Raw genomic sequence first — 14,504 nt, forward strand, 5'->3', positions numbered from 1 at the left:
GTTTTCAAACAACTTGTTGCTTAAGCCGAAAAACTTTTGTAGCTAGCTAGCTTTTGTGGCGATAAATGCTGCAATTTTTTTTTTGTTTAAACCACAATCTACCTCTGGTTAATGATTGCATTGAAGTTTAGTCATAATCGTCATAATATTCGAAGCGCTGCTGCCTGCAGTGGGAATATACACTACTACTTATTTGAAAAGATTACGAACAAAAAACCCATAAAAATCGGAAACGGAATATGACTGGCGACTCGAAAATGTACATAAAAAATATCCCCAAGTAAAATAATATTTTTCGAAATTCGGGACTGGTATGAGGGAGATTTTCTATATTATCGCTCATTCAGTCGCCAGTCAGACCGTCTGCGAAAATTGCATACAGAAGAAGGGTGTTACAAATAAGCGAATGCAAAAAAAAAAATACACTGAAAACGAAATGAATGTGTAAATATTCAATTGATATGGTAATTATATGCGACCAATCTTAAATTCATTTTTCGACGATGATGAACCGAATTGACTATGCGAAACTGTTCGTTTTTCCACTCGCTTTTTAATTTTAGACTTGCAAACGAAAACAGTCGCTTTATGAACGAGTCTGACAATCCACATCATTTGAAAAATACCGGCATTTAGGCACCATGGTTTGGTCTTGTGGCTGGAATTGAATATGGAGTCAGAATTCTTTATGTTCATATAGAAATGTATATGTATATCGTCTATACAAATTACATAACAAATACGTTAATATGAAGCGCCTTTAGTCTTCCCTCCAATATCCAAACATCCAAAACATAAAACCGAAAAACCACCCTTACTGTCGCCATTAAGAAAATATTCTTCGCCGTTAAACATTCCAAAAACCATCATCTTATAACATTATTATTGATGTACATTTAGATGGATATTTATATATGTTGCAGGCATGTCCTTTATTCATTGTATATTTAGAAACATATTACAAAACATGAACCAAAAATTTCTTTTTGGCGCTAATGTTTCTTTCAACTTATATTTATATGTGTGTGCTTTTGCTTTATACGTTCTCCACGTTCTCTCTTCCCTTTTCCAAACCATTTGGACCACGGCGACGATATTGCCAAAATTATTTTTGATTTTTCTTGTTTTGCAATGTTAAGAGAGAGAGAGAGAGAGAGAGAGATAGAGAGAGTGAGAGTAAATGTGTGTGCTGCTGACACAACAAATTTGTATCGTTTAAATTTTTGAGTTGTTCACGCTTTTGTTGTTTAATGGAAACGGGAAAACATTTTTTGCGGATTTCAAATTGTCTTTTAGAAAACGGTAAAACCATTTTTTGCGGATTTCAAATTGTCTCTCTTTAAGGAAACGGGTATTCTGAATATCGATGTCTGTTATAAGTAAAATTTTTTTTTGTTTCACAAATTTAATGTGATAATATTAAACGTCAAGTCGTAACATGGAAAAGAAGTACGAATGTGCCAAAAAAAAATTCGCGGAAAATATGAATTGGAACAGCATAAACGTTCCAGGTTTGGATGCATCCATAACACTGCACATGTGTGTTCGTCATGCAAAAAGGAATTTGAACACAAAGGGAATAGGGATCGCCATGCAGCAAAATGTAAGGAAAATGAAAGTCGACCAAGCAATTTCGTCGTATAGGTCAAGCGGCTGCTCAAGAATTTGGTACTGGATTCGGTATGAGTACATCAACTTCAGCTGCACAATTTGGATTAGAGACATCCACCGCATTAACCAGATTCGGCGCGACCCCAGGTACACTACAGGACTTTTCTATTCTGAACTCAATCTCATTGTCTAAATTCTGTTCAGCTTCGTCAGCACCTACATTTAACTCATTCGGAGGGGCAGGCCATCGAGACGAACGTGACACGGTGATAGCGAAGTGGAATTACCTACAGGCAATGTACGGAACGGGTAAAGCTTACTACAGTCAAAGTGCGGCCCCGATCGAAATTACTCCGAAAAATTATTTGTGTCGCTTCAAAGCCTTCCGCTATACTAAACTATTTGGCAATGATAATCGAATGGGTCACCTGTCGCTAGTGTTTAGCACGCCGGTGAATCAGGTGAAGGACAATCATTTCATTTCAGTTTCAAATTACGATTGTTTTACAATACAAAAACATCTGCGTAGCTCTAGTGTGACGAAGTCAATTCGAAAGAGCTACGAAAGCTACAATCAGCAGCAGCTAGTAAATCAATTGAATCAGGTCCTGGGCAACAAGCCAACACTTACAGTAAAAGTGGACCGTATCGTGCAAGTGACCGACTATAAATCAGAGTTGATGATTTTCGTGGAAGAGAAGTCACAGACATCCACTGAAACAAAGAAAATTTTGGCCACCGAACTCTGCGATTTCTTGAACCAACCGATGATTTCGAATAAAGTGACCGGTATGGGTGTGGATGAGGTGATTGCTATGGTCTTGCCCGACGAAGAAACGTTAGTAGAATATTTGGACAATCCACCGGAGGGCATCAACCCGCGAATGTGGAAACACGCCAAACAGAACCATCCTGATTCCACAAAATTCATTCCAGTGTCACGGAAAAAGTGGACGTAAACAAACACGAAAGGACCGAATTCTCTACACTGTGCCCGAACCTGAATTGATGGTGCCCGAATAGCAGTTCGAAATCGCGACTAATGAATGTCGAAGAGTTGAACCATTGGGTTGCTGCTAATCGCTGAAATGGTTACTTCTGCGCTCAATGAAAACTTTTGTTTCGCTGAAATGGTTACTTCTGCGTTCGATGAAAATTCTTTATTCCGCTTAAAATTTAAATCCATTTTTTTTTCAGATGACATAAATTCGCAATATTCGAATCGTAGGTTAAGAAATGTTTGTGAGGTTTTGTCAGCTTGCATCCAACTTCTAACAAAGAATGTAAGAGTTTCTATTACCTATCCCCAGATGGTTCAAAATACGTGAAATATTCCATAATATGTTCCGTGACACTTCACGTACAGTCACATCAACTAATAAATCGTCTAAAAAGTGCTGACCGAGCTCTAAAATATCTGACTTCTAATATTATTCATTTTGAATCGACATTTTCTAGAGTCTGAATATCCATCATCGGTGGCGCCACAAAAGATATGAAACAAAGGCAAAAAATAGCAGTTATTTCGACTCCCCAAGGTTGAATAAAATCGTCGCGATTTTCACCCTTTTCTATAGCCATAAACGCATTCATGATGGCAATAGTCTCATTGATAGTTGTTATTATTATTCTGTCATGAGCTGTCATATTTTGCTAAACAAGCTACATTAGGCGCCGTTAAAAATGATTTTTTTTTTCTTTTGTGAAACATTTGTAAATAAATATTGCCACTTTCGTTTTCAAGTGTTTTAACTGTTCTGCTAGAAACCTCACGAATGTCAATCGTAAAGCGAATGACGTAAGTGTCCATTCCGATCCGAGTACTTAGAAATCTGAAATAAGATCAACCATCGCAACGTTACCAACAACAAACGAAAAGACGATGTTTAGGAACTAGGAAATCATTGAAAGTTATATCTTCAGTGTAAGAACAAATCACCTGGCAGGGTAATAGAAAAAAAAAATAAAGCATCTTATGCGAATGTCCATAACTTTTTTTCCTGATGTTATTGTAAAATTACCATTAGGACTGCTAGTGGTATTATTGGTATCAAAATATTACTCTATTTGACGTGGTAAAACATCTTTTATTTGCTAGGTGCATTGGTGAGAACGAATAACCACCTCACCCTTTCTCGAATACAATGCAATGTATTCGAGAAAGTCGAATTTAGTTAAATTCAGAAAATTACTGAAAACCCTAATAAGATCACATTGTCACGATAAAATCATAAAAGTGAATTAGTATTATATTGAATTGAAGAATGTATTACTTGAATGCAAAAAACCGTCTTTTGCGGAAATCGTAATGTACGAATTAGTGTTTGGTGTGCAAATAAAGTTAAAAGCTTCATGTTTTGTGTCCAGTGTAGCGATGCTTTAAAACGGTCCACTTGTAACGCAAATTTATTTTTGTAAATTTTTTTTTCACAAATGTTTTGGTCAACTTTTTATTGATAAACTTTTACACAATGCGTCACCCTCAGCGATATCAGTTATCATGGGCGCGCGTTAGCATAGCGCCCGTGACGCAAGTCCTATTACTAGAAAAAAATTCAAAAAAAAAATTTTTGTCGTAGACTGCAGATCATGGGCGCCCGTGACGCAAGTCCTATTACTAGAAAAAATTAAAAAAAAAAAATTTTGTCGTAGACTGCAGAACCATTTATACAGCGGCAAATATTGAAGTTCTACAATTCAAATACAAATGACTCCAAATTAGCATTAAAAAAAACTAGGCGTCCGTACGAGTTCAACACGTTCTTTCAGCTTAAAATTTGGCCACGCAAAAAATCTTCCAAGAAGCCCCATTTCCCTACATTTTGTTCAATTTCAGTACTTTAAACGAAATGAAAAAAATCTTACGTCATACTTTGTTAGTCCGTCCGTCCGTCCGTGTTTCCTATCTTCTAATGTCTTCTTTAGATTTTGTTGAAATTTTGAGAGTAGGTCAAATTTTTCAAAAATTTTCAAAATTTTTTCAATTTTTTCAAATTTTTCAAACTTTTTCAAATTTTTTCAAACTTTTTCAAATTTTTCAAATTTTTTCAAATTTTTCAATTTTTTTCACATTTTTCAAATTTTTCAATTTTTTCAATTTTTAATTTTTTTTTAAATTTTTAAATTTTTTTTTAAATTTTTTAAATTTTTTTAAATTTTTTAAATTTTTCAAATTTTTAAAATTTTTCAAATTTTTCAATCTACATACTAATTCTTCCAAAACAACTGATATCAGTATAAACACTCAAAAGAGTAAAAGTGACGCAAGTCCCTGTGCAAGTCCAAAACAACTGATATCGCTGGATGTGACGCATTCTGCGCTTGTACGCAAAAACTGTAACAGGAAAAATTTGACCAAAGAAATTCTAGAAACAAAATTTTACCAAAAAAATTTTGCGTCACAAGTGGCAGATGTTGAGGAAAGTACTTTTAAGAAATTTTTTAAAATAGGCAAGAATACGTCCTAATACGTCCGAATCATCTGCCACTTTGTGACGCAAAATTTTTTTGGTAAAATTTTGTTTCTAGAATTTCTTTGGTCAAATTTTTCCTGTTACAGTTTTTGCGTACAAGCGCAGAATGCGTCACATCCAGCGATATCAGTTGTTTTGGAAGTATGCACAGGGACTTGCGTCACTTTTACTCTTTTGAGTGTTTTTACTGATTTTGTAAGTAAGATAAAGGGCTTCCGTCACATTTACCCTTTAAGAGTTTTCTGACTGATATCACCACTTTTGTAAGTATGTCATTTAGACAACATCAAAAAACCGTATGGAAATCAAAAAATTCTAGAGAAATCAGTCTGAATCCCAAAATCTGGAAACCAATCTTGGTACACCTCACTTACATCGAAAATAACCCAGATCCGTCGAAAAATCCGATGGAAATTAGGTAGTGCCAGCGGAATCATCTGTCATCCCAAAATTTAGGAACCAACATTGGAACACCTCACTCATGTCGAAAATAACCGAAATCCATCAATAAAACCGATGGAAGTTAGGAAGTGCCAGAGAAATCATCTGTCACCCCAAAATTTAGGATCCAACCTTGTAACACCTCACTTATATCGAAAATAACCCAAAACCATCAAAAAATCCGATGGAAGTTAGTAAGTGCCAGAGGAATCAGTTGTCATCCCAAAATTTAGGAATCAACCTAGTGGAAGTTTATACTTAATGATCACAGGTATTTCCAACAAGAAACCTTTCACCACATTACCATCCATATCAGGCACCAAGATATACAACACACACATACAAATTGTTAGCAGTGGTGATTCCAACTGATATCTCTTCCGGTGGCAACGATACTGATTCCACTGATATAAACACGTCGACTCAAACGGATATGTTTATTGAGAATAAAATATAAATTAATAGTATAAAGCTAGAAAATTCGGCAATATTGTAGAACATTTTTTTGTTAACAATAACATTCTTAATCTAAATACAAAAAATGGCAAAAGTTCAACGTCCCATTGGCTTTTATAGGACATTTCTATGGAGACTTTGGAGAGCTTCAGCTCCCAAGATACGGATTTTTTCCATCTTTTGAAAATTCCATTCTTATTTTTGGGCCTATAACCAAAATTTCAGGAAAATCTATAGAAACGATTAGGAGTTGCTTTTCTATATGAACTAACTAACTAAATAACTAACGATTTGCATTATCTGAAAATTCCAAATTTTGCTTATTTTCATACAAACATCAATATTTCGAAGTTCAATATCTCGGCTCGTTGAAATCGTATTGATTCCTAGATTCCAGATATCCTTTGGCTCCAAGGGGAAGAAGTCAAAAAGTTGCTGTTAATATATTCTCCGCCGTCCACAAAAAAAAATTAAACTTTTTTGGTAGTGGCCTTGCGTCACACCCGCTTACTAACATGCGGGCATGATTATTGTAAAAAATTAAAAACACAAAAAAAATCGAACACAAACAGCCAGTTCAAAAAAAGATTTCTTACATTTTCTAAATGGTTGGTAGCCTTTAAAAAAAATATTCGTGTATACTGGACACCGAAACCTTTTTTCTGATGTAAGGCTGGAACTTTACCGAAGGGGAAACAAAACTAGCGAATGGTGGGACAGGGATCGGGCGAAAAAAGTAAATAATGTGCGAATAAAGAGAAATGCAAGCGAATAATGTGGAAATAATAGGCGAATAATGTGAGAACGGTAGGACAAGATTTTTCATTGTTTAATTTTACGAATAAATTCATATCAAATACTTTTATGTGTCTTGAACTCGTACATTCGTTGTTTACAATTTTTAATGCAAATCGGAAATGAAGAGTAACCTAGTCAACCTGCAAAACTTCTAGACTTCCTTTGCAATCTGATTAATTTTGTTTTGTTTTTACAGAAGAGATAATGTGCACTCAATTTCAGCTTAGCAGGAAGCACTGAAACGTTCCTTGCAAATTTATCCAAAGGCTGCCATCCAAGATTGTGATGAAATTCCATTCCTTAGCTCTTCACCGTTCAACCTTTTTGGAGAAGACAACGTCCTCAGCATCAAGTGTTCCTTAAAGTTGTACAAAAAGAATACAGATGAGATACGGATGCAATTTGGGACGACGAAAGCTGGTCAGCGAGTAATAAATAAGAAGTGTTCTTGGTACGTTGAGGTTCAGGGAGATTTGCAATTAAACAAAATTGGTGTTACCTATTCATTTGACATGGAGAGAGAAAGAGCCAACATCAGCTGGTTGAAATAAGAATAGACTTGACTTGACTCTGGATCAACCGAGCTGGTTCCTGTGAAGATTTTTTTTATGGCGAAATGATAAACTGGCCATCTTTTGCAACGAAGGAATGTTGAAAGGATTGGTTAATCCCAGAAAGGACAGAGACTAGAAAGGAATTCAGAAAGTTAGACAATTATGTGATATTGTACGAGGAACCTTGTCTTTTTGTAAAAATATCTGGATTTCCAATAACTTCTATGAAAGCATATCGCTTTGTCTTTCCAACACTAATCAGAAAAACACAAATTTGGACGAAACAATTTTGATTCAAACTTCTGACAAAATATTTACATCACATCCGAGGAATTCAACTGGTTTACTTAATTCCTGTTCCGTATGATGTTAATCGTCCAATTCAAGTAAAGTTTGAACCACCTGAAAACAAATAGAAAACATACAAATTTGAAGACATTCCGGCAGCCGTATCACAATCATCAAAATTGTACCGTCATAATCTCGGAAAACGCATCCAGTTCTTCCGTCCAATTTTTCGTCATCGGTGTAATGGTGTGTTGCCAGCAGTTTTTATGGACATTATTCATTGTCCTATCCCTGCCTTCGGTATAAACACAGATCCATTGATCCGATCATTCTGTTAGCTCCTAGAAGGTAATATTGTCCGTTTTCATGCTGCTACAATGTAGCAGTGCTACATTCATTAATTTTTATCTTTGTTTATTTTGAATCGGCGAACTGCATAAAATAACCATTGTGGCAGAACGGAACAAACGACGATTGAATTTTGTCAAATGTTGTTCGTTTCGCAATTACAGAATTCACGGACGTTTCATTTTGAGTCGACTTAGTACTCCATACGAGGACCAAATTACTTGTTTAACTTTAGGCGAACTATTCAGATCACTATTTTATACAAAAAGTAAAATAAAACAAACAAAACATCTTGTGGAATGTCATTCTGACTGCGAAGAGTGAAGTTAGATACGAGCAAAATAATACCCAACCAAATAATCTACGTGCGAAACAATACCCAACCCAATAATTTGATCAATGAGGGTGTTTCTCGTGTTTCTTTACCTTAAGAAATCCGACAACTTGCCAAAAGGCCATCTATCGTATTACGTCTGGAAACACTCAGTTATTTTGCGTATGATTTCTTGAATATTTCCAACTGCCCGTCTTATTTGTAGTTAAGTTAACAAAATTTAGACCTTTTTTGTATTGTTGATTATTTCAATGCAAACAGCGTTCAACGCCACGACACTGCACCTGGACACAAAACACTTATTTTTTCCTCATTTACATATCGAAACACAAATTTTATTGTTGAATTTAATTTAGACAACTAGTTTTCCAAAAATGATCAAATGTTTTTGGAAAAAACACATTTATATAAATATTTGATTTTCAATTTTGCCACAAATTTAATATAAGTTCGAAACAAATTTGATACAAAATGGTTTCAACTGAGTCGCAGATTTAACTGAAATTTGTGGGAAATCGGATTCAATTTCTTAAAAAATCGTTTCAATTTTTTACAGTAGTGTGTTTTGCCTAACTAGTATGCTAACTAGAGGCTTTTTTTTAGCGAATGAAAGGTTTGCAGCAGAAATATCGGAGCCAATGCGATCTGATATTTCTTGGTTTATATATCTTGTTCTCAAATGTCTCACTGTCATTTTTTTCAGAGAATGTCATTGTAAATTTGCAATGACACAATAAAATTCTCAGAAAAATTTGACAGTGAGACATTTGAGATGTCGTTCACTGTAGCAGATAACAAGCTCGGAGTTTTTCATATACTCGAGAAGTGACATGGTGGCGCTGATGCCAATAGATTAAAGTTAGCTCGTTTAGTATGTGTTTATTACGTAGGCTGAAGCACGGGTTTTCATTGGGTATGATTAGAGAAATGATAAGTTGTGACGCCTGTGAAGAGATATAGAAAGCGCATGAGGATGACAGCTGAGCGCTATAAGAGAGGCCGGCTCCAATATTGTATGATATTCTCTCACATCCTCTGCCATACAATTCAGCTGTCATCCCTCATGTCCATTCTATCTCGCCATAGGCGTACTAACTTATCACTTCTCCGGGTATAATGTACCAATGCACGTGTGCCAACTTGTAAAAATAAAAAATAAAAAACCACCGAAGCAAGCTAGCTTGACACTTTGCTGAGATTTACGGCATTTTTTATTTATTTTTACTTGACATATTTTAATATCACTTCTTCCGTCGTCGTTTTCAGGGAAATTTTTTGAATTTTTTAAAAGAAACTTTTGTTTGATGCGTATTTACAGCAGAGAAATGATAAGTTGGTCCGCCTTTAGCGAGATAGAAGGAACTTGTGAATGACAGTTGGCTCCTTTGGAAAAAAATGTGAGAATTTCATACAAAATTGGTTCCATTCTCTCACATTGGAGCCAACTGTCATTCACATGTTCCTTCTATCTCGCCACAGGCGTACATAGAGATGCTAAGATGACGGCTGGGACGCCGTTTCGACAAATAGAGGGAATATGTCGACCATTTCTGAAAAAGATTGAACCGTATGCTGTCAAATTGAAAACTACATAACCACAGATTTTTTTAAATACTTCCAGCATCACCAATTTTAATGAAAAAAAATTGCTAACACGATCCTTGTAGGATCAGAATTTATCTGTAAATCAGATTCAGTATTCGTACACAATTTCGGTATTGAAAAATGGAATTTTGGAGACAAATGTTTCTGTGTCTGGAATCATCGTAGTCAAAAATTAATTATTTTGTGAACAACCGGCCCATTTTGGAAATATTCACCCATTTTTGACATTTCATTCGTTATATGAAAAAGGCCCAGATGTTACCTCTATAGGTTTCTTCTATCGTACGGTAAAAACGAATTTTGACAGGCCGAAAACAACCGACCGTCATCCACAGAAGCAAACATAACCGCAACTTAAACAAATTTATTTGTTAAAACTTCAAAGTGAGGTTCTGTTGGCTTCTCTGTGGATGACGATTGACATTTTGAACGGCCTTGGAAGAAACCTACTTGTCGAAACAGCGTCCCAGCTGTCATCTTAGCATCTCTCTGCAGGCGTACTAACTTATCATTTCTCTGATTTTCAGCTAATGAAAACTTCTTAATAATTGACTATTTGTAGAAATCTTTGAATTTATTTGGCGAATATCGCCTGTTTTTAATATCAATATTTATTAGTCATACACAATTTTAACATAAATCAAGTCAAATCAAATCAAATAAATGAAATGTTTATCCCAATATTGACCCTAGTGTGCCAAGAACATTTCCAACCAACTTACTGGCAAAGCTAGTTACACCTAAGAGGAAATTTTGGAAAAATGTTAGATCAAAACCTCGAAATAGTTGCGACACTTGATCCAACAAAAGACAATTAAGTTTTTCCTGTTCCATGTACGCTGTAAAACATTAAAAATATCATTTCAATTTGTTATCTATCCATTTAAGAGTTTTAGCGTACAAGTTTTAGCGTCAAGAATTTGTGTTGCTGTTTTTCGAATTTCTGCAAATTCATTCGATTTTATTGTGGTAATCTGGAGTTCCATCAATCCTGGAATTATTCTCAATAATTGACACACCGAAGCTTCTGGAATACCCTCCGTTTTGCTTATCCTAAGGAAAGTCATGGACAAGAAATATTTACTTCGAATATATTTGAATATCAATAGCTTTAGTTTCCATTGGCATTGGACTGAACTTACAATCCTAGCAAAATGTTTGACATTAAAAAGTCAACTGAAAGTTAAAGAAAATAATGTAGTTAGTTAAATTAATGCGCTGATTGGAATATATCTTTAAAACAAACTTGTCATACGCGATCGAACTTCTTTCGTCGCTTTAAATAGAGTTTTGAATATTTCACAATGATCCAATTCACCTTATGTTTCATCAAAAAATAGAAAAAGAATAGAAATTAGTTATTTCCATCATTTGGATAAATGTTATCTCTCACCTTCAATTTCATTAACATTTTCAGTTACGTTCAATAAACTAACAAGAACACTTTTGAATTCATCATTTATTTTGCATATCTTATTTGAAACAGATTTCTCAAACACAAACGAACTGGCAGGCTCACATGCTAGAGCTAATAATATTGAAAATGCAATGAAATTCATGTTGCTTATAATTTCATTTAATGAATGAATATTTATTGTATTTCAATTATAAAAATTGATTTTGTTAAAAATAATAATAATTACGAACACCCTCACGATTCACGCAATACATTCTTACAACATAGTAACGTGATAGATCCAGACAACTATATACCATTTTCTAAATTTTTGTTTTCGTGGCTCCATCAAATATTTTTTACATTTAAATCAGGAAAAAACCTATAAAAGAATAAAAGTGATGCATGTCCCTGTTAGTCCAGTCCCATTGCAATCCGCTGGCTTGACGTTTTTCGAGCTTTTCCGATGTCATATGATTGTTAATGAAAAGTTGTGGAACAAATTTCCTTTTTCGAAAATCGACTTTCTCAGTACATTTTTGGCGAATTTTAATTTTAATTTTAAAAATTATTTTAGGTGTGGGGAGCGATTAATTTTTACAAATGTACGAAAGCGTTGGAAAGAGCAGTAAAAAAGATATACGCCATTATTATTATTGTACAAATGCCTCGCACCCCATGGTAATTTGTTTTACGGATCCCGACTTTCGGGTGAATATAAGATTTATTATGTTCCATCTCTGATGTTTGGCGTAATAATGTTGTCAGAACTGCGTTGCTCAGTATGGGTTTCTTCCATCGTATGGTAAAAACGAATTTTGACAGGCCGAAAACAACCGACCGTCATCCACAGAGGCAAACATAACCGCAACTTAAACAAATTTATTCGTTAAAACTTCAAAGTGACGTTGTGTTGGCTTCTCTGTGGATGACGATTGACATTTTGACCGGCCTTGGAAGAAACTTATAAAATTTTCTATGTTGAGCATTGAGCTGCAACCTAACAAAGTGAATTTTTCTCGATTTTACTTGTGTCCAACGTTATGAAAATTATATTCACCCGAAAGTTGGGATCCACATGTTTTTGCGGATCTGCGGTACCTTCAGTGTTTACATACTTTGCGTTAGCGGGGAACATTTTGACATTTTCTAAATATATGCGAATTCGAATACCAGTCGTGTTTTCGATGAAGGTATATTGCATGAGTTATGGAAAAATAATTTACATGACGTCAATAACATGTGTTTTAGTTTTTCAATTTCAGAGATTAAATTGAAGAAGTTTGTTTTGTAAAGACGCCTTAGCACGAAAAACGTAAACATTTGTCGTCTAATAACTCAATGTTACTGAAGTGTGCGGCAATTCAAATAACGAATTAAAGAAATCGAAAATATTTTCGGATACATAGCAGACACAGGCGCCCGTAACCAAGGCTGTATAGTTTGGGGAGGTCACGCAGATACAGATACGCGGGTTACACACCACAGTTGATGATAAAATGGCCGATTTCATACAAAAATTCACCTACTCTGATGATTCTCGTCGTCTTGATGATGTGGTGAATTTTTTTACATGTAAAATCATCAGAAGTGGTGTGTTCCCGCGTATCTAATAAAATGGCGGTGTGCGTGACCTCCTCAAAGTACACAGCCTTGCCCGTAACATATGTGTAATAGAGCTCTACGTTTTGCTAAGCGCTGACAACTGTTCCTCTTCATTTCTCTGATTTATTTCATTTCGTATGCTACTTCAAATGAAGTCAGAGAAATAAAGACAGCTTAGATACGAAAGTGAGATTTTTTACGTGTGCAAAACAGTCAGTTGAGCTGCTGAAGGTAAAAGTGGCGTTGCTAGTACCTCTACTACATGAATTTTAGCAATAGGACGCTAGAAACTTGATGAAACTCAACAGAAGAACGGTTAAGAAGTAGCAGACGCTGTGACGATATCCCACCATGAACACTTTATCCCCATACATACGTGCACATTTATCAAATAAATTCAGTCAATCAACAGCTGCGGCTGGCTACACATCAAGTAGGATCACATAGGATATCACATCCCCACCACAAGTGCATACGGATTGATAGAAGTCATACTTTTTATTTCTCTTTGCGATGATCGTCATAAACAGTTTGCAGAGTTTTAACTAAGGACTTGCAGAGCGCGGTAGTATTTCAGCTCTGTTATGTCTCCTTTGTTGTGCAGCCAACTTAGACTTCGTATTATCATGACAAAACAAAAAAAAATCAAGAAAGATTTTTGCGTACCAGCGTAGAATGCGTCACTAGTTCTTCTCATATTCCGGGGTTGTGGGATCTTGCGCTAAATCAAAGTATGTAAACAATGAAGGTACCGCAGATCTGCGATACCTTCAGTGTTTATATACTTTGCGCTAACGCCGCTAAAACAGACAAATTTAATCTCTAGGGATTACAAACTGGAATGAGGCTGTCACATAGTGCAATATGGTTTGCGTTCTGGATGGAAATGTTATGTTTGTGTTGGTAGATTCTAGTTTTCAGCATTATATTTATCATGGGCGCGCGTTAGCATAGCGCCCGTGACGCAAGTCCTATTACTAGAAAAAATTTCAAATTTTTTTTTTGTCGTAGACTGCAGAACCATATATACAGCAAATATTGAAGTTCTACAATTCAAATACAAATGACTCCAAATTACCATTAAAAAAAACTAGGCGTCCGTACGAGTTCAACGAGCTATCACACGTTCTTGCAGCTTAAAATTTGGCCACGCAAAAAATCTTCCAAGAAGCCCCATTTCCATACATCTTGGTCAATTTCAGTACTTTAAACGAAATGAAAAAATCCTACGTTACTTTGTTAGTCCGTCCGTCCGTCCGTGTTTCCTATCTTCTAAAGTCTTCTTTAGATTTTGTTGAAATTTTGGGAGTAGATTCTAGTCGTCATTCTAAGACATTCCAGAAAAAAAAATTGGGGGAACTGGCCTCGTTTCGGAGCTAGGGCTCCTCGAAGTTCCCATATAGGCCCCATATAAGAACACCTTTAAGTGTGTGTGTGTGGATGGGTATGGTAGAACAAATTTGTTCGCTTTTGGTAAGCTCTGCTCGCCTCAATTTTTTTACTAAATTTAGTATTTTTTAAATTTTTAAATTTTTTAAATTTTTTAAATTTTTTTAAATTTTTTAAATTTTTTAAATTTTTTCAAATTTCCCAAA

The 14,504-nt window shown here is 35.2% G+C and overlaps 1 protein-coding gene and 2 long non-coding RNA genes across 3 annotated transcripts; 1 reads left to right on the plus strand and 2 right to left on the minus strand.

Annotated features, from left to right (window-relative positions):
* Positions 1-1,438: 1,438 nt before the first annotated feature.
* LOC119067627 (probable nucleoporin Nup54) lies at positions 1,439-2,570 on the plus strand. Its single transcript, XM_037170720.1, has 3 exons — positions 1,439-1,511; positions 1,645-1,758; positions 1,816-2,570. Exons 1-3 carry the CDS (start codon positions 1,439-1,441, stop codon positions 2,568-2,570), a joined length of 942 nt encoding a protein of 313 aa, XP_037026615.1.
* A 4,205-nt stretch (positions 2,571-6,775) lies between these two features.
* Positions 6,776-8,342, minus strand: LOC119067648. Its single transcript, XR_005085982.1, has 3 exons — positions 7,807-8,342; positions 7,652-7,735; positions 6,776-7,137 (listed from the first exon to the last, which is right to left on the minus strand). It is a non-coding gene; the product is annotated as an uncharacterized LOC119067648 (long non-coding RNA).
* Positions 8,343-10,604: 2,262 nt separating this feature from the next.
* LOC119067645 lies at positions 10,605-11,482 on the minus strand. Its single transcript, XR_005085979.1, has 4 exons — positions 11,302-11,482; positions 11,051-11,226; positions 10,810-10,961; positions 10,605-10,747 (listed from the first exon to the last, which is right to left on the minus strand). It is a non-coding gene; the product is annotated as an uncharacterized LOC119067645 (long non-coding RNA).
* Positions 11,483-14,504: the final 3,022 nt, after the last annotated feature.

Source organism: Bradysia coprophila (genome assembly GCF_014529535.1).
Source record: "Bradysia coprophila strain Holo2 chromosome X unlocalized genomic scaffold, BU_Bcop_v1 contig_128, whole genome shotgun sequence".
NCBI lineage: Eukaryota > Metazoa > Arthropoda > Insecta > Diptera > Sciaridae > Bradysia > Bradysia coprophila.